This window comes from Borostomias antarcticus (assembly GCF_949987555.1).
Source record: "Borostomias antarcticus genome assembly, chromosome: 12".
NCBI lineage: Eukaryota > Metazoa > Chordata > Actinopteri > Stomiiformes > Stomiidae > Borostomias > Borostomias antarcticus.
In genome coordinates, this window is record NC_140245.1 from 17,490,265 (window position 1) to 17,515,486 (window position 25,222).

The following is a 25,222-nucleotide window of genomic DNA, read 5'->3' on the forward strand; positions in this document are numbered from 1 at the left end:
GAAAGAAAGAAAGAAAGAAAGAAAGAAAGAAAGAAAGAAAGAAGGATGGATGGATGGATGGATGAAAGAAAGAAAGAAAGAAAGAAAGAAAGAAAGAAAGAAAGAAAGAAGGAAGGATGGAAGGAAGGATGGAAGGAAGGATGGATGGAAGGAAGGAAGGAAGGAAAGAAGAAAGAAGGATGGAAGGAAGGAAGGAAAGGAAGGAAGGAAGGAAGGAAGGAAGGAAAGGAAGGAAGGAAGGAAGGAAAGATGGATGGAAGGAATGAATGAATGAATATGAATGCTACCACAATAGTCATAAAAGGGTGCCTGTACAGAGAGCCTGCACGTGTCCCCAAATTCAAATCCCAACTGACACTGTGAGCATCCTCTCATTCACTTCAATGGAAAGGCATGTTGGCTTCAGACAGCTCTCTCTCAAAAAGTATAAAGGTCACAGCCTAGATATTGACACCGTAGGAATCCTGAGAAAATGCTGAACATTTTAGGCTATGATATGTCCGTGTAGCTTAAAAACTGTAGGCATGGCGACGAGTTAGAAAAAGGGTAAAAATGCAAAATTAGCAGCTCAAAAGGTAGAGCGTGGGCCCATACGTTTCAATGGAGAGCGCAGTTGCCGAACAAATCGTCATACAGCGAAAACTATAAGTCACACGGCTTAGATACTTACATTGTACGAATCAGCACAGTGATGGGAATGTTTCGATATATAATATGTGTATGAGATGTTAAAACTGTAGGCATAGCGACAAGTTAGAAAAAGAGTAAAAATGCAAAATTAGCAGCTCAAAAGCTAGAGTGCGTTGCCATACGTTTCAATGAGGAGCGCAGTTGCCGAACAAATCGTCATACAGCGAAAACTATTAGTCACACTGCTTAGATATTGACATTGTACGAATCAGCACAGTTGTGTTAACATTTTGATGTATAATATGTGTGTGAGCTTTCAAAACTGTAGGAGTGCCAGCAGTTTACAAAATGTGTGAATATTTTCAAAGCAACTGCTACCACCACTCTAAAAACACAAAGTTTCTGAACATTCCAAAAGCAGTTTCAAGCAATTTCAATGGGACAAAAAATAGTTTTAAAAGTTACATTTCTTAAAAACTATAACAAATATCAAAAATCTGAATGGATCCGTTCAAGAGCTAAACATTATGAACATTTTAAAGTTTGAATGAAGTTTCTAGGACAAAGTATGAAGAACTAGTTAAGGTTCAAAAAAGTGGGGAGAATAATAAGAAAGAAAGAAAGAAAGAAAGAAAGAAAGAAAGAAAGAAAGAAAGAAAGAAAGAAAGAAAGAAAGAAAGAAAGAAAGAAAGAAAGAAAGAAAGGACTTCCGGTTATGGCAGCACGGTGATTGGTCACGCTCATTTGGTCCTCCGATGTAATTTGAAGAATTCTTATATGTAGAACCCTCCATGACCATTCTATTGAAACGAATTTTACTTGGGCAGGCTCTATGTCGCGAGGAAGTCGTAAAACTGGAAAGCGAACACCAAACTCGTCGAATAATCCGGATTCTGTAGAGCTAGCCCCGACTAGCATTGACTCAGAGCTAGCAATGGCTGCTAACAGTGGGCTACAGATGACTGAGCCGCCCCCCGTGGTTCTCCACGGAAATGCAAGTTCACGGCAACAATCCAAACTTCTCTCTCGACCCGACTAGATCAAGTGGACACAGCACTGGAAAAGTTGAACGAAACCATGCAATCCACAAACACAAAATTAACCGCACTAGAAGCTAAATTCGGTTCAGAGATCTGACTCGGATTCTGGAGGCATCTCGCAGTAAGAAAGAGCTCCTCTACGGCAACTCTAAGATCATGATCTTCCCCGACCTCTCGCCTACTCTACACCAAAAGAGAATGGCCTTCAACCCGCTGAAGAAACAGCTACGACAGGCCGGAGTGAAGTACGGGATGATGTATCCAGCGACGTTCAGAGTCGACCTGCGTTCGGGTGGGAGTAAGTCATTTGAGTCGGCAGAGGCAGCACACCTGTTCCTGCGTAGAGAGTACCCAGAGGTCATCTCATAACTGAACGAGACGACAATAAGCTAGACGTTCTAGAGCCGAATGGAGTGAGACACTCTAAATTGTAATTGTTTACTTAAGGGACTGTCAGAGGAAGTTTATTTTAGTTATTTTGGAAGTGACACTGAAGCATCGGTTGGTCTAGCTGCATGCTGTACAATGTTATTCCAGGAAGCAGACGGATCCTCCCACTATTTCTTGTATTGTGCGCAAAGCGCATTCTACTTTACCTGACAGCCCCCCCCAAGCACTTTCGGCCTATATTTTATGGTTATTTTTTTGCATTTACATTCTCTCTTCGAATGGCCCACGGGGTCATATTCGTTCTTGGATCATGCTTAAGAGGATTTCTGTGGACTCTGAACCGGGTGCCGACCACTGTGCTGAAGCTCAGCCTACCTGAGTGCACGAACACAGACGATCAATCGGCTACGGGTAATTTAACGTTCTGTTGCACTAATATAGAATGCTGCCATATTGCCTACGGGTGGCTCGTTTACAAAGTATAACCTAGTTTGTTGTTACTTTGATTTGTTGTTATTTTGCACTTGTTTATGTAAGAGTTAGTTTACTAGTTCATTGCCTCGAATCTGAGGGACTACTTTGGATTTGATTACACCGGAGGAACCAATAGCGGTGTTGTTAAGTTTGCAGAACTGCTATCACACGGCAAGTTCAATGCTGAGGAGACCTCAATAGGGAAAGAGGTCATTGCAATAGGGTTGAACTACTGGTCTATCTTTACAATGGTTTTGGTTGTGTTTATTTTTTTGGGTAAGGTTTACTCTTGTCTGCAACGTCTAGGTAACAAGGAAAGGGTGAGATATAGGTATGGGCAGCTCCATCTTCATGATAGTATTACTTAAATAATGACAAACACTGTGCAGTACAGGTGCTTGACCCTCAATGTTAAAGGCATCAACCACTATATTAAGAGAAAGCGTATTATGACCTATTTAAAACAGCATCGAATAGATATAGCCTTACTTCAAGAGACTCACTTGACTGACATGGAACATGCTAAATTAAAACGAGGGGGATATAGCCAAGCATTTTACTCTTCTTTTACCTCAAGGGCTAGAGGAGTGGCTATATTAATCAGTAAAACAATTCCTTTCCGGTTAACATCTACATCCAAGGACAAAGGAGGCCGTTATGTTATAATTAGGGGCTCAATTTATTCTCAATCCATCACTCTAGCAAGTATATATGCACCTAACTATGATGACCCCCAGTTTTTTCGTGATGTTTTCTTTAACTTAGCAAGCCCACCCGGTGAGACTTTCATTGGAGGCGATTTTAATTTAGTGCTCAACCCCACTCTAGATAGGTCTTCATCCAAACAGGTAACTTTAACACAGGCGACAAAAGCACTAATTACTGAACTTAAGAACTTTGGGCTTTGTGATATATGGCGTACTCAGAATCAACAATTACGGGAATACTCCTTTTATTCTCCCGTTCACGATAGCTACTCCAGAATTGATCTTTTCTTGGTCCCTTTGGCTATAGCGCAAACAATCCCCCCATGTGAATATTTGGCAAAAACTATCTCGGACCACTCAGGGTTACTGCTCACCATTCCTACCGCTGTGCCATCGAGCCCCCCCAGTAGATGGCGCCTTGGCTCCTATTTACTTAATGATCCAGAGTTTATGGAGTTCATTAACACCCATTTGGATCTTTACTTAGAAATTAATCAGAACTCTGCTTCCCCAGATGTGGTCTGGGAATCAATGAAGGCCTACATCAGAGGTCAAATTATATCTTACACTTCTGGTAAACGGAAAATGTATAGGTCAAAAGTGGAGTCCCTAGAAAAGGAAATTGCAGAACTTGAAAGAGAATATCTTTTATCACAACATAAAGAGGTCCAACAAAAACTCAGGTCTAAACAACTAGAATACAATACTGTAACCATTCAGAAAACTGAAAATGCAATGAGGAGGATAAGGCATAGATACTATGAACAGGGCGACAAAGCCGGCAAGCTTCTCGCATGGCAGATCCGCAGAGAGGAAGCCCGTAGAGAAATACATGTAATAAAATCAGGCTCCAGTACAATTACTAACCCAAAGGAGATAAACAACACCTTTAGAAACTTTTATGAAGTTCTCTACTCCTCTCAGGGTAACTTTCAGGAGAAAACAAAACATTTTTTAGATAAATATGACCTAAACAAGCTAACTGAGAATGCCAAGGAGGCTTTGGAGAGAGCTATAACGGAAGATGAAATAAGAGAGGCCGTTTCCAAAATTACATCTGGAAAATCCCCTGGTCTGGACGGCTTTCCCATAGAATTTTTTAAGGCTTTTCTTTCTAAATTGATTAAACCTCTGCTCTTGATGTATAACCATGCTTGCAAGACGGGAAAGTTACCTGAATCACTAGAATTGGCATTACTAACAGTCCTACCCAAGCCAGGGAAAGATTCTAAATTATGCAGCTCCTATAGACCGATCTCCATTTTGTCCACCGATTATAAGATATTTTCTAAAATGCTCTCGTTAAGATTGTAAAAGCACGTACCGGAATTCATTAATTTAGACCAAACTGGGTTTGTCCAGGGCCGCTCCTCATTTGATAATGTTCGAAGGTTATTTAATGTCATTAATGCCTCCCAAACAAATAACTCTCCAACAATCGCTGTGTCGCTGGATGCCGAAAAGGCGTTTGACCGCGTGGAATGGTCCTATCTGTTTGACGTAATGAATAGGATGAATATTGGCTCCACCTACTGTAAATTTGTTTAAATGCTCTACAGGCGCCCAATGGCTCAAATTCAAACAAATAATGACATTTCTTCTAGGATCCCCCTGTCACGCTCCACTAGACAAGGATGTGGGCTTTCTCCCTTACTCTTTGCGCTTGCCATAGAACCTCTGGCGGTGGCGATAAGATCACACCCATCAATTAAAGGAATGCAGATTGGGGGGGTTACCCACAAAGTCTCGCTATATGCCGATGATATTCTACTTTACCTGACGGAACCCGGAATGTCGATACCAGCACTGTTAGAAATATTGGATGAATATAGTGCTATTTCAGGATACAAGATCAACCTTACTAAGAGTGTGGTTATGCCATTAAACTCAGCCGGTGAGAACATACCTAGACACAATATACCCTTCCACTGGGACTCGAAGAAAATAACATACTTAGGTCTGCAGATACCCAACTCGCTTGCCAAAGTTTTCTCTTTAAATTACTCCCCACTACTGGTAAAAACGGAGGAAGAGCTCAATAGATGGATGAACCTTCCGCTGTCTTTAATGGGTCGAGTTAATTGTATTAAAATGAACATACTTCCCAAGTTCCTCTATCTGTTCCAAATGCTACCTACTCCCGTACCCAAATATTTTTTTAAACAACTGGATTCTAGCATTTCTAGGTTCATATGGAGGGGAAAAACACCTAGAATAAAGTTGAGAACCATTCAGGGAAATCACCAGGAGGGGGGGCTAAAACTCCCCAATTTTCAGATCTATTACTGGAATGCACAGGCTCGGGCTGTTACAGTATGTTGAGTAGCAAGAAGGAAATTAAAGGGTTTATATCTCATGCTTATGCTGGTATTAATCAGGAACTTCTAGCGAGGGGAAAATGGGAGGCTGACCTGAATCATACCTTTGATGATGACGTGTGGGCGGGTTTGTGTGAAAGGGCACTACACTTTTCTTTTAATATTAGGCACACACTGATTCACTCAGTTCAATCTGATACATAGAGTCTACTACACTCCGGAAAGACTGCATAGAATAAATCAAACTATCTCTCAATACTGTCCAAGGTGTAAATCTGAGGCTGGCTCCCTTCTTCACATGTTCTGGTCTTGCTCACGATTGTCTAGTTATTGGGAAGAAGTACTGAGAACCATGTCTAAGATAACAGAAATAAACATCCCACCTGAACCGAGACTAGCACTTTTAGGGGATACGTCAATGCTCCCAGGGCAGTGCAACAGAAAAACTGTAAGGTTCCTAAAAATAGCTCTGGTAACGGCGGATAAATGCATAGCCCTTAAGTGGAAGGATGAGCATCCTCCCACACCCTCTTTGTGGCTCAGAGAACTAACCTCTTGTATTCCCAGTGAGAGAATAATGTACAATCTGAGGCAGAGGCCTGATATATTTGAAGGGATATGGCGTAACCTGATTGACTTTATGGAGACAGCTGAGGTAGACGATTGAGGTGTCATGGCAAGACGAGAGATGGTTGCGGTTCATCGAGTAGCCTACTCTGCCTTTTTTTTTTTTTTTTTTTTTTATTCCTATTCATACTCTTTTATATATATATATATACCGGTTTGTATTGCCTTTAATTTATTCTTTATTTCAGTCTAAATCTTAAGGTGCTCTTTGGATAACATCTCTTTACATTTATATCTGTACATTTACTGTCATTTATCTTTTGCTGTTGATGTTGCTTTGTTGTATTTTATTTATTTACTTACCACTATTTCCTTGCATTGTATTGAACCAGTAGGGGGGAAGGGGAGGGGGGTGGGGGGTGGGGTTGAATGACGTTTGAATTGTACTGTTTCACTGTCTCTGTATTTAACAGGGGAAAAATCTTCAATAAAGAAATTGTAAAAAAAAAAAAAAAAAAAGAAAGAAAGAAAGAAATAGTGGGAATATCACAAGTTGGGCTAGCTTCTGCAAGCTAGCCCACCTAATAATTTGCTTTGCGTGGGGCATTCTCTTTTACGACAAAAGCTAACGTAGCCTAGGCTACACAACCAAAGAATGGCTGGAAAGAAATGCGCAGCGAAAAGAAAATTTGAAGACGAACACAGGACATTTTTTACTCGAGTGGGATAGTCATTTTTTCTTCATAGAACGTAATGGTAAGCCATTCTGTCTGATATGCCAGACATCATTGGGACATTTCAAAGCCTCAAATCTCCAGCCCAGTCCAGTCCATCCCAACCCAGCCCAGTCCAACCTAACCCATCCCAGTCCAGTCCAGTCCAGCCTAACCCAGCCCAGTCCAGTCCAGCCTAACCCAGCCCAGTCTAGCCTAACCCAGCCCAGCCCAGCCTAGCCCAGCCCAGTCCAGCCTAACCCAGCCCAGCCCAGCCCAGCCCAGCCCAGCCCATCCCATCCCAGTCCAGTCCAGTCCAGTCCAGTCCAGTCCAGTCCAGTCCAGTCCAGTCCAGTCCAGTCCAGCCTAACCCAGCCCAGTCCAGTCCAGTCCAGTCCAGTCCAGTCCAGTCCAGTCCAGTCCAGCCTAGCCTAGCCCAGCCCAGCCCAGTCCAGCCTAACCCAGCCCAGCCCAGCCCAGCCCATCCCATCCCAGTCCAGTCCAGCCTAACCCAGCCCAGCCCAGCCCAGCCCAGCCCAGCCCAGCCCAGCCCAGCCCAGTCCAGCCTAACCCAGCCCAGCCCAGCCCAGCCCAGCCCAGTCCAGTCCAGCCTAACCGAGCCCAGTCCAGCCCAGCGTAACCCAACCCAGTCCAAAATATATTATGTCAGAAAATATCTTTCTGTATGTATTAATTTTAAATAAATTAACTTTAAATGTATATTTAATGGACAATAACGTTTTTTTTCTTATTTTAGACTGGGGTGCCTTGGAATTTTAAGTACTTATGAAGGGTGCGGTGACTGAAAAAAAGGTTGAGAAACGCTGGTATATATGGTGTGGCTCTGGGTGGAACCACAGTAATTTTTGTGGCTCTTAGTCTCTGACTGGTTGGCCACCCCTGGCATAATGGGTCTTATCTCCTTAGTCACCCTTCACTCTAGGTGAACCCTTCACACGGTCATAATGGGTCTTATCTCCTTAGTCACCCTTCACTCTAGGTGAACTCTTCACAAGGTCATTATTTAGTTAATCAAACTTTCTTTTGCATCACTTTGCATGTTTCTCCATAACACAAAACAGGGTTAGATGGTCCTCAATGCCTGCTGGAGGAGAGCTTACACATTCACTTATCCTTGAAGAAGTTATAATATCTTATAGGTAAAGTTATAATATCTTATAGGTAATGAGTTATAATATTTTATGGGTAATAAGTTATAATATCTTATAGGCAATAAGTTATGAGTTCCTAAAACTGATTTATTATTTCCCTCGTCTTGATCACTCTCTGGTTGTTTTAATTCTCAGTCTTCTGTAGGGGCAACTATGGTCAGCTAGGTTAGCGTTAGCCTCCCCTAACCCTAACCTTTTATAGGGGCTATGGTCACAGAAAAGGCCAGTCTGACCCAGAGTGCTCAAACACAGCTAAAAGCATGACAGTAAGGACTTCTGACAATTTTGAAGATTTTGAAACAGAAACTATACAATAAGATCATTCAGTCCATTTGTAAATAAGTGTTTAAACTATGCCTACTTATTACAACTAGAAATATTATTGATTTCTACAACGGTGAGTTTGGATACTTGATTCTGATTGGCTAGCAGCTGTGGTAAAATAGTCTGTAATTTAACTGACTAGCAGGTCCCTCTCAACTGTCTGCAACTGTCTGCATTCAACAATAAGGCACAGGAAATGTTGTTTTATGAATATAATTATATATGTTTGTATGGAAAATGTGAAAAAAAGAAATAAAAAAAACATTTAAAATAATTGTTCTCACCTTATTTATTGTTATTTTGTTTCTATGTTTAATGTGTTCTTCTGTTTTATGTTTTAATGTGTTCATGTTTTATTGTGTTTGTAATCTCTGCGACATTGTAAATGAGAGAAACCTCAATTGTCTTTTCGAAAATAAATAAAGGTTTGAATGAATGAAAAAAGGTTTTCCATTATGAGGATACTGACCTTGAATGTGGAGCTTCACTCAACAAGTAAGATGACTATTCAACAGGACAGGAGCAATCTACAGTCCAGCGCTCCTGGAGGACCCTAGATCAGAACAGAGTCAGTGGCCAGAGTGAATATGAGCCTGAAGAAGAGGGCTGTGATCTGGGAGGGAGGAGGGAAGTGAAGGAGTTGAGCAGCCTTGGAAAAAACTCGGAAAGGCTCGTGGCCATTTGCATTGATGGTATCGTACTATCCCGTCTAGCTTGGTCACCATGGGCTTCAAACCCTCACCTTTCCATGAATATTTGTCTACCAAATCATGCTTTCTCTCTCCGGAGAGTAATGGATGTTTTCAAGGCGTCGCCTCCCTCTCAGCCGTGGGCTCCTGCTCTCTGAATCAATGGAATATTATACTGAAGGACGGTTGATTCTCCATTCTACTTTACTAAGAAAACTTGTGAAGTGAATATTCTAAACATATACTTATTATATACTTAGTTTATAGAATAGTATAGTACAGTAGAGTATAGTATACAGGGATTGGTCCTTTGGCATTGGAGCTGAAACATCCCCACTCTAACAGACTGACAATACAGTATATTGTCATAGATCCATGTATTACAGTATATCAAATTAAATCAAGTTACTGTACGAGGTTTACAGCTGTTGTTAGAAGACAGTTACTCACCCCGCAGATCACTATCTCACTATGACAAACAGATGTAGAGATAAAGTCGGAGTGAATAAACAAACTCATCCCCCCCACAGCAGAGAGGTATGTACAAGCAGCAACGCTAAATACAGCATCGCCATGGTGCCCTGGCAACGCCAATTTGTTAGTTCACTCTGACTTTAACGATGCAGTGGCGACGTCAACTCGGACTGCAAGGAATATAGGTGGGACCCTGGATGACCAACCATTCATTCTCAGTACATATCACATCCGTCACATGCTCTTGCAGATTCCTGTTCTACAACATCAGGAGGATTCGCCCTTTCCACAACTGACAAAACGGCACAGATGCTCATCCAGGCCTTGTCAACACCTGCCTGGACTAACGCAACTCCCTGCTTGCTGGGGCCCCGGCGTCGGCCATCAAACCTCTGGAGCTTGTCCAGAAAGCTGCTGCTCGCCTGGTGTTCAACCACCCCAAGTTCTCCCACACAACTTCTCTTCTCTGTTTTCTAAACTGGCTCCCAGTAGCGGCTCACATCCAGTTTAAAACTCTGGTACTAGTCTACAGTACAATGAAAGGAACAGCTCCCTCCTACCTCCAGGCCATGGTCAAACCCTACACCCCCTCCTGACCGCTATGTTTTACGACCTTGGGGCGACTGGCTACCCCTCACGCTTTGCCTTTAGCACTAGATTACTGTATGCTCTTAGTCACTTGTTTAGAAAGGAGATACACTTGTGAGTTCTGGTGAGTAGTAGTACACTGACAAAATGACTGTAATGCAAAGTAATGGTGTCCTCCTCATGAGTGGCGTCCTGCTGGAGAAGCAGTTCGCTTCTGTCTTTTGTCCTTGTAAAACATTTACAGTATGAATCAGCATCTACTGTGTTCGGCTGGGTGTACAGCCTGTCCTACCTTTGAGATTTGCTTGTGTAAACTGATGGTTATGATAACGGTGCGCTACAGCAGGCGTCAGGTGCCATGGACCTGCAGGTATCCAGGCCCTCTTGTGGGAAACAGAACAATACCAGGCCTTAGCACATGCAAAACAGGCAGCAGCACCCTATATGCTAAATAACAGCTTCTGTAGATAAATAATAAAACATATTGGATGACTACAGTGCATGTCATGATCATATGACCAGTGAGCCCTAGGTCTTATTCTGTCTTATAGAGTCACTAAAGCAGTTTTTTTCATTAAATAAACTCATGATGAATGTTAAGAGTTTGAAATAATCAAAGATTACTACAGCAAACAATCTTTTGGATAATGAATTAATCTTTCAGAAGGCTGGCTATTCTTTCAGAGGACATAGCTTTAAATGTCTGTTCTGAATATTTGACTGATGATCTTGCCATGTTTATTGTCATTGTGCCATGTCTTAAGGTAAATAAGTTCATTGTTGTGTGTAAATCAATCATTGTCTCAGTGATTTGGTTAGCAAATCTAAGGAGAAAGCATTCATTTGCATGTTATCTTTTATTGTAAGTGTAGGACTCTTGAGGAAATGGCAGGATATGTGAACTATCAAATGCTGAACTTAAATAATTTAGAATTAATGATAAAGATCAGAAGTTATCAGTAAAAAAGAACTGTTAAAAAACTTTAAAATGTCTGGCAGCATAAGTTGCCATACACTGTCAAATTACAGTTCTTATTCAATCAGTTTACAGATTATAACCTTTATTTTATGGTAAATATGTTTAATAAAAATGATTTACACTTAATATAGAAAAACAGAAAAGATCTGTTAAATAATACATTCAATATCTGTGAAATAGTGTGTAGCGTAAAAACAATCCTGCAAAAGCGTGATAAGAATAGATGATTGAACACAGAAAATAATGACAACACGTATTCTTTAACAAAATGTGTAGGTGTGATGTAAGACATTGACATCAAGACAAAGGCCATTTTTGGCCAAATCATACACACAATATGAATTTTACAAACAAAATTATCTGTGCTATACAGACTGTGATAAATCATACACAATATTGGAAAGCACAGTATTCAGAGGACAACATGTTCAATAGGTGCCATTGTATGTAATTTTAATATTGTCACATTCAACATATGTAAATTAATTTATAAATGACAATTTTATCATAAAAAAAGAACCATTAGGAGAGGAATTATTATTATTATCATTATTATTAATAATACTAATAATAATTTATTTGATTTTAAAGCATTTTTCGTTGGGACAATCTCATAGTGCTGAAAAGCATTTAGCTAACGTTGCCTCCTTACCAATGTGTTAGTTACCAAATGTTGTTTCCTCAATTCCTGAATTTAGTTTAGTTTAACTTAATTTACATTAACACCAGTTTAAATAATTTAGGAAATTAAGCCATGTCTAAAGTGCAGAACAGGATGTGGAACAAACTCAGGTGTTGAGAGGGAATGACTCGGGAGCACCAGAGTTGCTGGACGTTGCAGCTGTTGAAACATGAATGTCTGAAAATAACAAGCAACAGTTAGTAAAATAATAGGATAAAAGATACCCTGACACCATAACAGGACATCCTGCTCCAATGATTCCTTAAGCCAGGCATAGACTGGTGGACTAGACTAGCGATTTGTCCACAGTTTTGTTGTCGCAGACTACGTTGCACAGTTGTAGAGCATCTTAAAGCCAAATCAGGATGTCATTAAATCGCACAGTGTGAGAGACTCAACGATCAATGACTGATTGCTCCTATGTTCTAAAGACAAGGCTAGGACCTCCTTACTAATTTTTGCCATGTCCGAAATTTTCATCATGTCACAAGAATTCGTGGATGAGGATGACTATACTCGTAGAATTTAGTTAACACACACACGTACACACAGACATACACCAGCCCACTTCTGGCTTTAGGCCTGGGCCATAGCAAACACACAACAGTATTTGCCATGTCTCTCATATGATGCTTTTTTAGCCTCTCTTACTCTGAAATGTAATTCAATGTAATGTATTGCTTTATAAATGTTCTTAGCCGGTAGACAACCATACTGGAGCTTGCTCGATCGCCTTGTTGAGAGGGGTCAGGGAAGAATTTTTACAGCTCACTTATCTGGCCCCTGGGTGATTACTGTTTTTTTGCTTCCCTCTGGAATATGTAGAGGTGGGTCGTATGCCCACCTCCCTTGTTCTCTGTAAAGCGCATTGTGTTGCCTCTGGGTATGAAATGCGCTATATAAATAAAGCTTTGATTGATTGATTGATTGATTGAGGCTGATAGCAATGGTACAGTGTGAGCACGCACGTCCTAAAGTCTGATCAGGTCTGAGACAGTAGGACTGAAACTTTCAGTCATGCAGTGAGTGGTTCACCAACATCACCATTCTTAAAATCCCAGTCTATCCCCGGCTTTAGCTTACTTTTTTTCCTTCGCCAAATCCCCAAGATTCCGTTTGAGGATGACGATCCAGCACTCCGCACTCCAGTGCTCTGAAAAATCACACATGATAAAATACCAGAGAATAGCATGATAAAATACCAGAGATTAACATGTCATAACATATTTGACATTAAGATTCAGATGAAATACTGTTGGACACCATAATGTGCTATTATATCATAACAGACACAGTACAGTATATCAGTATACACAGCATAGCTTTAACAGATACAGTTGAGTGTTAGAGTATAAACTAAATTTAGACATTTCAGGAGGGAATATAGAAGCTTAGGTTTTGGTAAGAAGTCTTACACTTGTGATGTTGGATGACAGTGGTCGGAATTTCAGCTTTACTGCTATAGCTGTCTGGATCTGATATAAATAAAAATGTCAATACTCAACAGCTGGTCAGCTCACAGCAATATTCAACAGCTGTTCATAGCAATACTGAACATAATATAATTGTATAATAATTACCCATCAGTGCATGCATCTCTGATAGTGTATGCGCCATTACCCTAAAACATTCCTAATATGGGAAAACCATATACATGGCCAATAAACTGATCTTGAATCTTGATCTTGAAATATAAACAAACCTTTTTGTCTAATAATGTTCCAAACACCAGGATGAAGAAACCCTGTTGATTAAACTTGGATATAATTAAAACAGTTACAAATATTGAACTTCAACAAGTGATTTTGCATAGGATATAGGAGCATGTGGATATGCAGTTACCTGCAATGAATTGAAGAACGCAAACGCAATATGGATTCCACCGTTCTCTGGATCAGTCATAGTTCCCACTCCCAGGGCCCAGGTGAGTCCAAAGAAGGGTGTCAGAACGGCCAGGCACTTGGCGATAACCACTAACGCATTCTTCTCATCAGACTGGGTGGTGTCCGCAACACCTCTCCTCAACATTTTGTACAGAACCACAATAAGGATGATTACATTTATCACCACTATGATCAGGGCGGGGATCACAAATGCCAGGAGGGCCATGGAGTCATACCAGTTGAGCCAGCACACCCCAGTTCCTCTGGTGTATTCTTCCTTTGGGGCCGTTACTGCTATAGTTATGATAGCGATGACGAGAGGGGCTCCATAGCCCAGCAAGAAACTGATGGCCAGCATGGATGATTTGGACATGTGGGAGAAGACCCAGATGGTCCGGTAGATGAGAAGCAGTGCTGAGACCAGCATCCAGAAGAACAGGGATAGGTAAAATAAATGGATGAAGAACGTAGCTGCGCTACATGCTGATGGGTTTTTGCTGTCTGCGTCCGATATGGACGCCCCGATGATGAACCAGATGTCAGCGATCAGGAGAGACACAGCGATGTTCACTATGGAGACGTGACGCATGTAAGACGTACTGTTTCTGGTCATACTCTTCCATACACATGCTTCAATAATGAGACACACAACCAGGCAGCCCATGGATATTCCCACTCCAATGTACGTAATGAAATCCAAAATGATTCTGAGTTCTTCAGGAATATATGGTGACATTAAGATGGAGAAGGAGGTCAGATGGTTGCAGTTACAGGTGACGGTTCCATTCACATCAGACTGCAGTTCACAACCTTCATCATCCCAGCCCCCCAGACCATTGAAGAGACTAAAGTTCCAGAAGACACACTGAGGGTTGGCCAGGGTATCGTTCAGAAGGTCAAAGGTGAAGGATACATTGCTGATGCTGCTGTTCACTTTCACTAGCACCACATTGCCATTGATGGAGTTGACACTGTCATTCACACTGCTGCTGTTTCTAGCTGGTAAAATATTATCCATTGAAGCAAATGTTATGGTGGTGATTGTGTTGAAGGATGTGTCTAATGCTGGTATGTTTATCACAACAGATGAGTTAAGATCAGCTATGAATGAGTCTGTGAATGTAGTCTTGATTAGAAGAATCCGCGTTGTGTTTATTTCAAAAGACTCATTAGAGAGAGAATCTGAAATAGTCTCAATGGAGTTCAAGAGCTTAGAGCTGTCTGAGTCGCTGTCGGTGGTGTTGGAGTTGAGAAATTCCCAAGACGCTGCTGCTTCATCTGATGTAAGGATATCAGCTGTTATCAGAAAATCCTGAAAGTCAAGACAAAACACCTTTTACTATTGAGAAAGATAGATTTGAAATATACACATAATATTGAGGAATGTATCATCTCCATAGCTACAATGATTCCTTCAATGACTCAACCTAGACATTGAGCTGTAAAAGGTGGCCTTAAAAAATTGGACTTTCATGTGAACATACCTCCATGAGAGATCTACCTACTGAGACACTTTGAGACACGTTTGCCACATTTTCCAGGATGTCAACAATAGTGGCTACAGATGCAGGTGACTGGACCACTCTGTCTGTCAGGTTCTGAGTAGCAGTGCTGAGTGTGTTCAAAAACTCGGCAAGAGTAGCTGCATTCAGGAACTGAGTGATTTAAAAGGATACATGGATAAAACCCGAAAAAGATCTTAATCTACAGTAGGTTATATTCTAGAAACAATACTTGTACATGAATCTATTAATTGACTCTCATGTTCATCATGAAACGAGGAAGGTTTGAAAAAGAATATCAACCTGAGACAGACTAAACAGATCTGCAAAAACTTTCAGGACACAGTTGTTTTCTAGTAGTTTCCAGTCCCCAGACTCTTGACATATAGCAGTCTGCTTGCCCACTTCGTCCTCCTTACAGGCACCATCTGCTGTGTCGCCAACTTGCCCAGAGCCAAAGTTGGCATCATCAACACAGTCAAACTCTGTGGAGAAGAGGTTCCTGTGTTTTCATTTGACTAAGATATTAAATACAATTTATATAAAACCATGTAGGTTCAAGTACTGACCTTCGGTAGACAGGAATATTGTAGCCACTTTCTTAAATCTCTCAGCCTTTTCCAACTCACAAGTGAACGTTTTAGTTACATCACAACTGCTGTGTGTATAATTATGGAGAATGCAATCCGGACCTATGGGAACTGCAGGGCACACAGCTCACAGTTAGCACAAACTTGTAAAATGAACAGAGATGTTACAATACTGTCTTACTGAATACAAGATTAATCTTCACCCGTATCAAGACTGTCATCCCCATCTTTCAACAGTACAGAGAATGAAGACTCTACACAGCATTTTAGAGCTGTTTTGGTCTGACCCTCCAAACACTGGACTTTGATTCTGATGGGAGTCAGACGGATACTGGGTGCAGGTAGGACTCTAAGGGGCACTCTCTGGCGGAAGATTGATGTGTCTCGCAGCAGGCATTCGTAATCTCCTAAAATGGAAAAATACTTATTTATTCAGATTATACTGATTATCTGTAGTTGTAATGGAATCTCACATGATGATCGTCATCACTAATAATTTTCACACAATTTAAAACATTACGCATGTAATTAAGGTTCAAGATTTATTTTAGCCTTGTGAGACCATCATGACCTTGTAAACTCGTGGTCTTGCGAGGCTAGGTTTACTTGCCATATGCAAAAGATACAGGTCACATGTACAATGAAATGCTTAATCAATCAGGGACTTACCACTGTCATCAACAAGGAGTTGCCTCACTGTTAGTTTGGCCTGAAAATTCTCAGTGGAGGTTGAATATTTTCCATTGGAGGTTATGCTTCTTCCTTTAACCTTCCACTCACTGTTGATGCTCCCAAAATTGAGATCCCTGGGGGGCGGTCCACAGGATAAGGTGATGTCATCGCCAGCATATGCAGGATTCGGGGTATATGTCAGATTGGTCTCACCTTAGCAAAGTAGGAAACTTTCATTTGATCTTAGTGAACAAGATAATGAAGCTCTAATGCAATTCAATAACAGTGTACAGACAGATACCAGAACACACATTAAAGGAGAATGCTCGTTTTTGACAACCTGTCTACGATCGGCTTGTTGGTGCCTGTGCAATATGCCTGAATATTTATCAGATTTTGAGGATATAGAAGATGACTTAGAATATGATGGACGCCGATCGTAGCGTAGAGAATGTGAGCCGCGAGTGTAGCCTACAGACGGAGAATAGCCAGTCTGCGCGCTGTGCGCATGCGTGCTGGAGCAAGTGGGGAAGCTATTTCGTTTCTAAAGACGTTTCTTAAGATCATATTACAGAGGCATGTGAAAAACAACAACAAGCCCTCGCTCTATGTAAGCACAACTAGTGATTCATAAAGACAGATTGATGAAAACAACTGTTTTGCGGCAGAAAATAGATTTTTTAGAAGCTGCATTCTCAGTGCCCCGTCCGCCCCCATTACATGGATATACTTGGCTCGCGCTGGATTTAAAATTTCTTCTACAGGCCTCCAAATTACACCAAAGTTATCTCGGTGAGTCAAACATCTTATAATATGCCGTAAATAAGGTCCAGGTAGTCAAAAACGAGCATTCTCCTTTAATACAGTTATTATTACCTCCGCCCCAGCGACAGTGCAGTACGAGGGGTAATGTTTTCTGTGGCGTGCGTGCGTGTGTGTGTGCGTGTGTTTGTCTTTTAGCAGGATTCCCCAAAAACTACTGGAATGATTTTCACGAAAATAAGGCAGGGTGTAGCATGGTCCAACTTAAAACACATTACATTTTGGAGCAGATGTGAAGCATGGGTCAGGTCCATGGGCCGCCCAAACACGGCCAGCCATTCACCTCCATTTCTTTTTTGAACCAGGATTACGCAAAAACTACCTGACCGATTTTCATGAAACTCGGTGGAGGGGTGTAGCATGGGCCAACTTACAACCTCTTTGGAGCAGATCTGAATCACAGGTTGGGTCCACGGGCTGCCCAAACACAGCTGGACTGCCCATTCAGTTCCATTCATTTTTTGGACTATGATTATGCAAAAACTACCAAAACAATTTTTATGAAACTCGGTGAAGGGGTGTATCATGGGCCTTAGAACCCATACAATTTTGGAATTGATCTAAATCACGGGCTGGATCCATGAATGAAAACAAAACAAAACAGCTCCCTGTGTGAGTGTGCTAGAGACACAGGGTTTGGACTGGGGTGTGTGGGGGGAAAGCCCGGAATGCACCGCTTTACCCCCGCCAGCTTTGACCCGAGGGGGGCGCCACAGACCTGGCTAAATAAAGCCACCCATTCACCTCCAGTCATTTTTTGGGACTAAGATTACACAAAATGAAAACAAAACCTAGAACGAAGCCAGCTATCTGTGTGAGGGTGCTAGAGACACAGGGTTTAGACTGGGGTGCGTGGGGGGTAAGCCCGGAGTGCACCACACTGCCCCCTGCTGTCTGTGACCCGAGGGGGGCGCCACAGAGCCAGCCACCCATTCACCTCCAGTCATTTTTACCTCTGCTCCAGTGAATCACAAGCCACCCAAACACGGCCCGGATGGCCATTCACCTCCATTCATTTTTTGGACTAGGATTACACAAAAACTACCAGGCTGCTTTTCATGAAACTCGGTGGAGGGGTGTAGCATTGGCCAATTTAGAACCTATTCAATTTTGGCGTGCGCAGAGCCACAAAATGCATTCAGGGACAGAGGTCTGTGCTTTCTGAGCACCATTTCTAGCTGCTTATAAATTATATCGTTTATAAGTTAAAATACAGTACATATCAAAATACATCAACTTACTATCCGTTATTATATTAAATGTTTTCCCAAGTTGTGTAACAATTGAAGATCTTGCTTTGACCAGTTCTTCAGAATTGATAATAGATGAGGAGGAGACGGTGTAGTCTGCAATAACACTTCCACTCCTGTTATGATAGAAACATCACATTACATTGATCACCATGCCCATCAACAATATCCTATATAAATGCATGTGTGTGTGGGCATATGTACTGTATAAATAATTGTGTATGTGGGCATATGTGTGCATGTGTATATTCCAATTTATTTAACCAGGTAACACTCACCTCAATCTATCCAACTGTGCTGATATGAAGCCCTGTACGGCAGATTTATAAATCCCTTTAATCTGTGTGAGACAACAGCATTTTAATAGACTTCAGGATAGAAGGAAGGAGAAATATGATAACAAATGTATACCAGAGAATAGATATGGACAACACCTGATTTCATGTACAGTGCCTCACTGCACAGTAGTGTTTCAGATTTTCCCAGATTTAGCCAATTCCCAGGAATTTTCTGACCTCTTCCCGGGTCATCCCGGGATTTCCCATAGAAATTGGAAGTGCTTTTTAAAGTCGCACTCAAATGAAAAAAGCATTCTGTCCCATTTTGGTTCACATAATTGGTCATAGTGTTCACCTATTCAATGATGAATGCCAAAAAATTTACAAAATTCTACTTTTGTTGTAATCTTATATCAAAGTATATAATATCTTACTTCCTGGAAAACGGTAGGTCATGTGGAATGACGACAACAGGTACCTTAGATTTTAGGCCAATAATATCACGACATCCACCCGTCAATCAACGCTATCCTTCTATCGAATCTGGCTAAAGTTCTTAAAACCCGTCCACTTGTCAATGTTCCAATCAAATTCCTCTAAACATATGTCCCACCCTCATAGCTTGTTTGCATCGGAAATACGTCAAACTACGGAAGTTAGATGATCTCAAAAGTCCGTTTCAGTGCAACTTTAAAATTGGATTTATGCTATGTAGACAAATAAATACAACAGAATAGTGATATTGTAAAATAATGTACCACATTAAACGTTTTATTTATAAAAATCAACATGTGAAAACGAAATCTCAAATTCGCAATTTAAAAGTAGGCTATGTGGAAAATCACTTCGCTTACATTGTAGACTACACTAGGCCTAAGCCTAAACATTTAAATGAACCAAATTCCTATCCCATCTCGATTAGGCTATTTCACTTTCTGTGTGATAAAGTGGGACTTGAGGATGCAAAGAGCATTGATGGAGCGGTCGCTCAGCTGGTTTCTAAGCTTAGTGACAAACTGTCCGCACACTGAGAAGGCTCGCTCGACTTCTACAGACGTTGGCTGAATAGTGCCAAGAACCGCGTAGAGCAGCTGCAGATTTTTGGGGTGCACTTGTGTTGCCTTGAAGAGCGCATATTCCTTTGACAGGATATTCTGCAGCCAGGTCATTCCCACACTTCTCCTTTGGCTTGGGACTTTTCATGCACGCATCAAGGGTGGTTTGACTCTGTTCGGTTGATTCCGTTCCCTGATCTGGTGGTAGTTGGACTTGGGAAGGCTCCTCAGTGGCAACAAAAAGCCACTCGAACAGACTGAATGCTATTGAAGACAGAGTGCCGGGTGTGGAGATACCTAGAATAGGCTATATAACGCGCTATCATGATATTTATTAACCTGTATTCATAAGCAGGCTATTGGTAGGCTATTATTGTTGTAATTTTATTATTAGATCATGGTTAATATGCTACAGCAATTATAATAGGCTAGCCTACATTATGATTATTATTATTATTATTATTATTGTAATAACTTGACAAAAGCAAGTCTGTCTACAGGTAACGCTGCTTGCGAACGCTTGCCAAAGCCCACAAGAGAGAGCTCTTCCCTAACAATCACAGTTTTTTAACAACAACCTGGGCCAGCCACCCCCCCGGCCCCCCCCCCCCCCCCCCCCCCCCCCGTTGCACCACCAACCACAAGCGTGCATGAGACTAACCAAACATGCTCACAACCCCATGATTGGCAGAGAGCAGGGGGAACAACGACTGGACCCTATGCACTGGATGTCCTTACCTACGGTCATTACACTGCCCCCTCCCAACAAAGTCCCTCACCCTCGAGGGAACCCAGAACTCTTAAGCCGAACAAAAACCATTCAAACAAAGTTCACAAAACGACCCGGAGGCCTCCTCCGTCTCCGGGGCCATGCTGACTGGTGTTCTTGGGACAAAGGGGCTGGGACTTGTGAGTCAACTACTGGAGAGGGAAAAGAGGTCCCAGGGGACTCAGCCCTTGGCAGGACAGGGGGCGCAGTCACGCTTGGGGCCTGCGCCCCGGTCGCCTGTGTAGAAGAGCCCCCTCTGTACGGAGCTAGTCTGTCTCTGTGGAGCACCACCGTCCGCCACCTGGGAGGCAGCTGCACCCTATAGACCACCTCCCCCAACCTCTCCAGCACTCGGCAGGGCCCCACCCACTGGCTCTCTAGCTTGGGGCAGCGACCCTTTTTCCGCTGAGGGTTATGTACCTAGACGAGCTCTCCTGGCAGAAAGTGCCTACCCTGCTATCTCATGTCGTAGTTGCACTTCTGCCTCACCCCGGCCTTCTGATGCTGCTCCCGGGCAAACACGTGGGCTGACTCTAGGCGGTCCTGGAGCCTACTGGCGTACTCAGGACCTGGGGGCATGACTAGGGTGTCAGGTGGCCGACCGAATGCCAACTCATCTGACTCAACTCCCTCCCCAGCATGAGCAGAGCTGCCGTGCATGCGGTGGACTCCTGCACTGCCGACATGACAGGCCATGAGCACCAAGGGCAGGTGAGTGTCCCAATCACGCTTTCCACCAAACCATCGCTCTGAGGCCGCAGTGGGGTGGTGCGGGTCTTGCGGATGCCCAGCCGCTCACACATGGAGGCAAACACTCGGGACTCAAAGTTCCTCCCTTGGTCACTGTGTAAGCTCTCTGGCACTCCCAAGTGGCTGAACATGCCCTCCAACAGGGCCTCCACAACGTTCTCCGCCTCCTGGTCTGGGAGGGCGTATGCCTCAGGCCACTTTGTGAAATAATCTATGGCTGTGAGGCCATACCGGTTGCCTCTGTCAGAGAGGGGAAACGGACCCACTATATCCACCGCCACCCTCTCCATCGGAGCCACTCTCTCTCGAGTCTCCCTCCACTCACAGTAGCGGCATCCATCTGTAGCACATGGATGCTGCGAGAGGGCATCTGCATTGGCGTGGCGTGCTCCGGCCCTGTGCACCACACTGAAGTTAAAGGCCTGCAGAGACTCCAACCACCTGGCGATCTGTCCCTCTGGCTCCCTGAAAGTCATGAGCCACTGCAGCGCCAAGTGATAGTGTAGTACTTAAAGTGCTTGATGGCTAGCACCACTGCCAAGAGCTCCTTGTGGGTGACACAGTAGCAACGCTCCGCCTTGTTGAATGTCCTACTGAAGTATGCCACCACCCTCTCCCCCTCAGGCGCCACCTGGGACAGCACCCCTCCCACCCCAACACCGCTGGCGTCAGTGTCCAGGATGAAAGGCAGGCTGGGGTCGGCTGGGGAGAGCACCGGGGCCTCACTCAGGGCTCGCTGCAGACTGCTGAACACCTCCTGGCACTGCTCAGTCCACTCAAACTCACTATCTTTCTGTAGCAGCCTATCCAGAGGGGTGGCCATGCAGGAGAAACCCCGTACGAACCTCCTGTAGTACGAGGCCAGGCCCAGGAAGCTCTTCAGTTGCTTCTGACTGGTGGGGGTGGGCCAGTCGGTGACCGCCTGCACCTTCTCCACCATGGTGCTGATGCCCTCCGCCCCCACTCTGTGCCCCAGGAAGGTTACCTCTCTCCGCATAAAGTGACACTTCTCCGGGTGTAGCTTCAGGCCAGCAGCTCTGATCCTTTCCAGCACCTGCCGCAAGGACCCCAGAGCAGCCTCGAAGGAGCTGCCATGCGCCAGGATGTCGTCTAGGTACACGAGGCACTGCTCACGGGGAATACCGGCTAGCACCTTGTCCATCAACCTTGCGAAGGTGGCCGGGGCATTGCAAAGCCAGAAGCTGAGGACCTTAAACTGCCACAACCCCCGCCCTGTGCAGAAAGCTGTCTTGGGCCTGGCCTCTGGGGAGAGAGGTACCTGGTAATAGCCACTGCGGAGGTCCAAGGAGGAGAACCAGGAGGACCCAGAGACCAGGTCCAGGGACTCATCGACCCGTGGCAAAGGGTATGCATCTTTCCTGGTCACATTATTCAGAGGCCTGTAGTCAGAGCAGAGCCGCCAGTTCCCATTCTTCTTGGGGACCATGACCACAGCCGCTGCCCAGGGGCTGTCGGAGGGCTCAATGATGTCCGCCTGCTGCAAACTCCACACAGCCCGGTTGCACGCCTGCTGACGGGCCAGGGGGATGCGGCGGGGTTGACATTTGATGGGGCGTGCGTCCCCCGTGTCTATCTCATGCTGCACTAGGTGGGTCATCCCCACCTCCTCACTCATAGCAAAAATGCCGTGATACTCCAGCAGCAGCTGCCACAGCTGCTCCTGCTGCTGTGAGTCAAGGCCGTCACAGTTCTTTCTCCATATTTCTCTCACACCAGACAGTTCCCCCATCTTCCCCGACGGAGGTGACTGGGCCGTGGTCGAGGGACCCCCACTAGCAGGGGGACCTGTCGTGGTGGTGGCAGGGGAAGAGGGGAAAACATCGGGTGGGGAAGCCGACAGGGAAAAGGCAGTCACAGGGGGGCTGGGCAAGGAGGGAGTACTTCCTGTTGGTGCAATGAGTCTGACTCACTCTTTGCGGGGTGGACTTGGACCGACCACCTGTCGCCGATGACGGAAAACCCGCGTCGGCAGCCATCTCCATCACTGATTGTCCAAGAAGACCCTTCGCCTCACGAGAAGCTCTCTTCCACTCTTCCCCGATATCTTCCGAATATCCCCATGCTCCTTCCTCCTCCTTCTTCACTCTCACCTTGCCAGCAGAGCTCTCCATCTCTTGCCAACTAGCTAACTCACTCACTTTCCCTACGCTAACCTCACTAGTACGCTCCCGTCCGGATTAGCCCACTAAACGACGACCTACTTCACAGATTGTTTACTTCTGACACCAGTGTAATAACTTGACAAAAGCGACAGAGGCGGAGAACCGGTTAATGGGTTTTACTGTACTTTGTGACCAGCCAAAACAGTTTACAGGTAACGCTGCTTGCGAACGCTTGCCAAAGCCCACAAGAGAGAGCTCTTCCTTAACAATCACAGTTTTTAACAACAACCTGGGCCAGCCCCCCCCCCCCCGCTGCACCACCAACCACAAGCGTGCATGAGACTAACCAAACATGCTCACCCCCCATGATTGGCAGAGAGCAGGGGGAACAACGACTGGACCCTATCCACTGAATGTCCTTACCTAAGGCCATTACATTATTATTAGCCTATGTGAGACAGTGACACTGCACACTATGCAGTACATGTTTGCCTCTGATCCACCGCCGTAGTTGGCTAATGCCTATGATCCACCGCTGTAGTAGGGCTTAAACTAACCGGTGCTTCTTTTTCTTCAAATCTGTGTGCATAACTTACAAAAAAATAAAAAAATAACATAGCTCATATGTCCACTTATCTAATTAGAAAATAATATATTTCACACAATATATTGGGTGTTTATTAATTGTTTTAGGCTACTAATGCACAATGGTTAAATTTCCAGCCCAAAAAAACAACCTCCGGGAAGGCGGGTCCTGATGCCATTTCCCGGGAGGGAAATGACAGGTGCCCTACCCGGGATTTCCGGGATCCCGGGATCCTGCCTGAAACACTACTGCACAGCAGTCACATAAACTCTTTGTAGTATCTTTGCAGAAATCACACAGTATTTACTCACAGCTTGATCAATTTCTCTGAACATTTCATGATTAACGTCATTATAGGCAGGATCAAAATCCAAATCCATTTGGAATGACAACTTCTGTACAATAACTAAAAGAAAGCACACAATAATTACAACATGGCTATAACCTCAATTAAGGCTTTGTTTCCAGAGTGACTGTGGATGGTTCATGGTAAACTAGATTCAGGCAGGGAATCATTGTTGCTGTAGTCGACTTACGGCACCAAGAGGATAGTATCTGCTGGGAACGGTGCATGGATGAGTTATACGTAGCAACTACACAATCTCAATTAAAGTGATAATTTTACTATTGCACATTCACTGTAAGATGTGTTGCATGACTTTAGTTAAACCTGTTGCCTTAGGAAGATTAAGTAAAGGAACAGAATAATAATGAAACTACCAATTACATAGGGTACCTTGCATATCCCTGCTGGGCCCCCTAATAATAAACAGACTCTGGACATTGGACTTACAGTAATTGTGTTGGAAACATGAGTCTGTTGCTGGTTACCCGCCACTGTGGCAAAGAAGCTAAAGGAAATGAGCTGGATGTCACTTCACTATCAACACATCATCAGTATTCACTAACCGGAATACTAGCCAGTTGTTGCATATACAGTAGTTATTATTGTTTGGGCAGTCCTCAAACAGCTGGGCTACTGAGCTAACTAGCTGAGCTACGACTCTCAGCTACCTGTGGCTGAAAATGGTACTTGTAGAGTTGTACTGTACCTGTTGGTGTTGTTGTTGTGGTAGTGGTGGCAAGTGTTGTTGTTGTGGTAGTAGTGGCTTTGGTTGTTGTGGTAGTGGTGGCAAGTGTTGTGGTAGTAGTGGCTTTGGTTGTTTTGGTAGTGGTGGCAAGTGTTGTTGTGGTA

The 25,222-nt window shown here is 43.7% G+C and overlaps 1 protein-coding gene across 1 annotated transcript; it reads right to left on the minus strand.

The window, feature by feature from the left end:
- Nucleotides 1-4,891: 4,891 nt before the first annotated feature.
- LOC311315759 (adhesion G-protein coupled receptor F1-like) lies at nt 4,892-21,147 on the minus strand (the record flags this gene model as incomplete). The annotated part of the gene is made up of 9 exons (XM_084446458.1): nt 4,892-4,918; nt 13,450-13,491; nt 13,590-14,942; nt 15,115-15,285; nt 15,538-15,617; nt 16,010-16,129; nt 16,392-16,528; nt 20,831-20,973; nt 21,058-21,147. The coding sequence occupies 9 exons, from the start codon at nt 21,145-21,147 to the stop codon at nt 4,892-4,894; spliced, it is 2,163 nt and encodes a 720-aa protein (XP_084302584.1).
- Between the last annotated feature and the right edge of the window lie 4,075 nt (nt 21,148-25,222).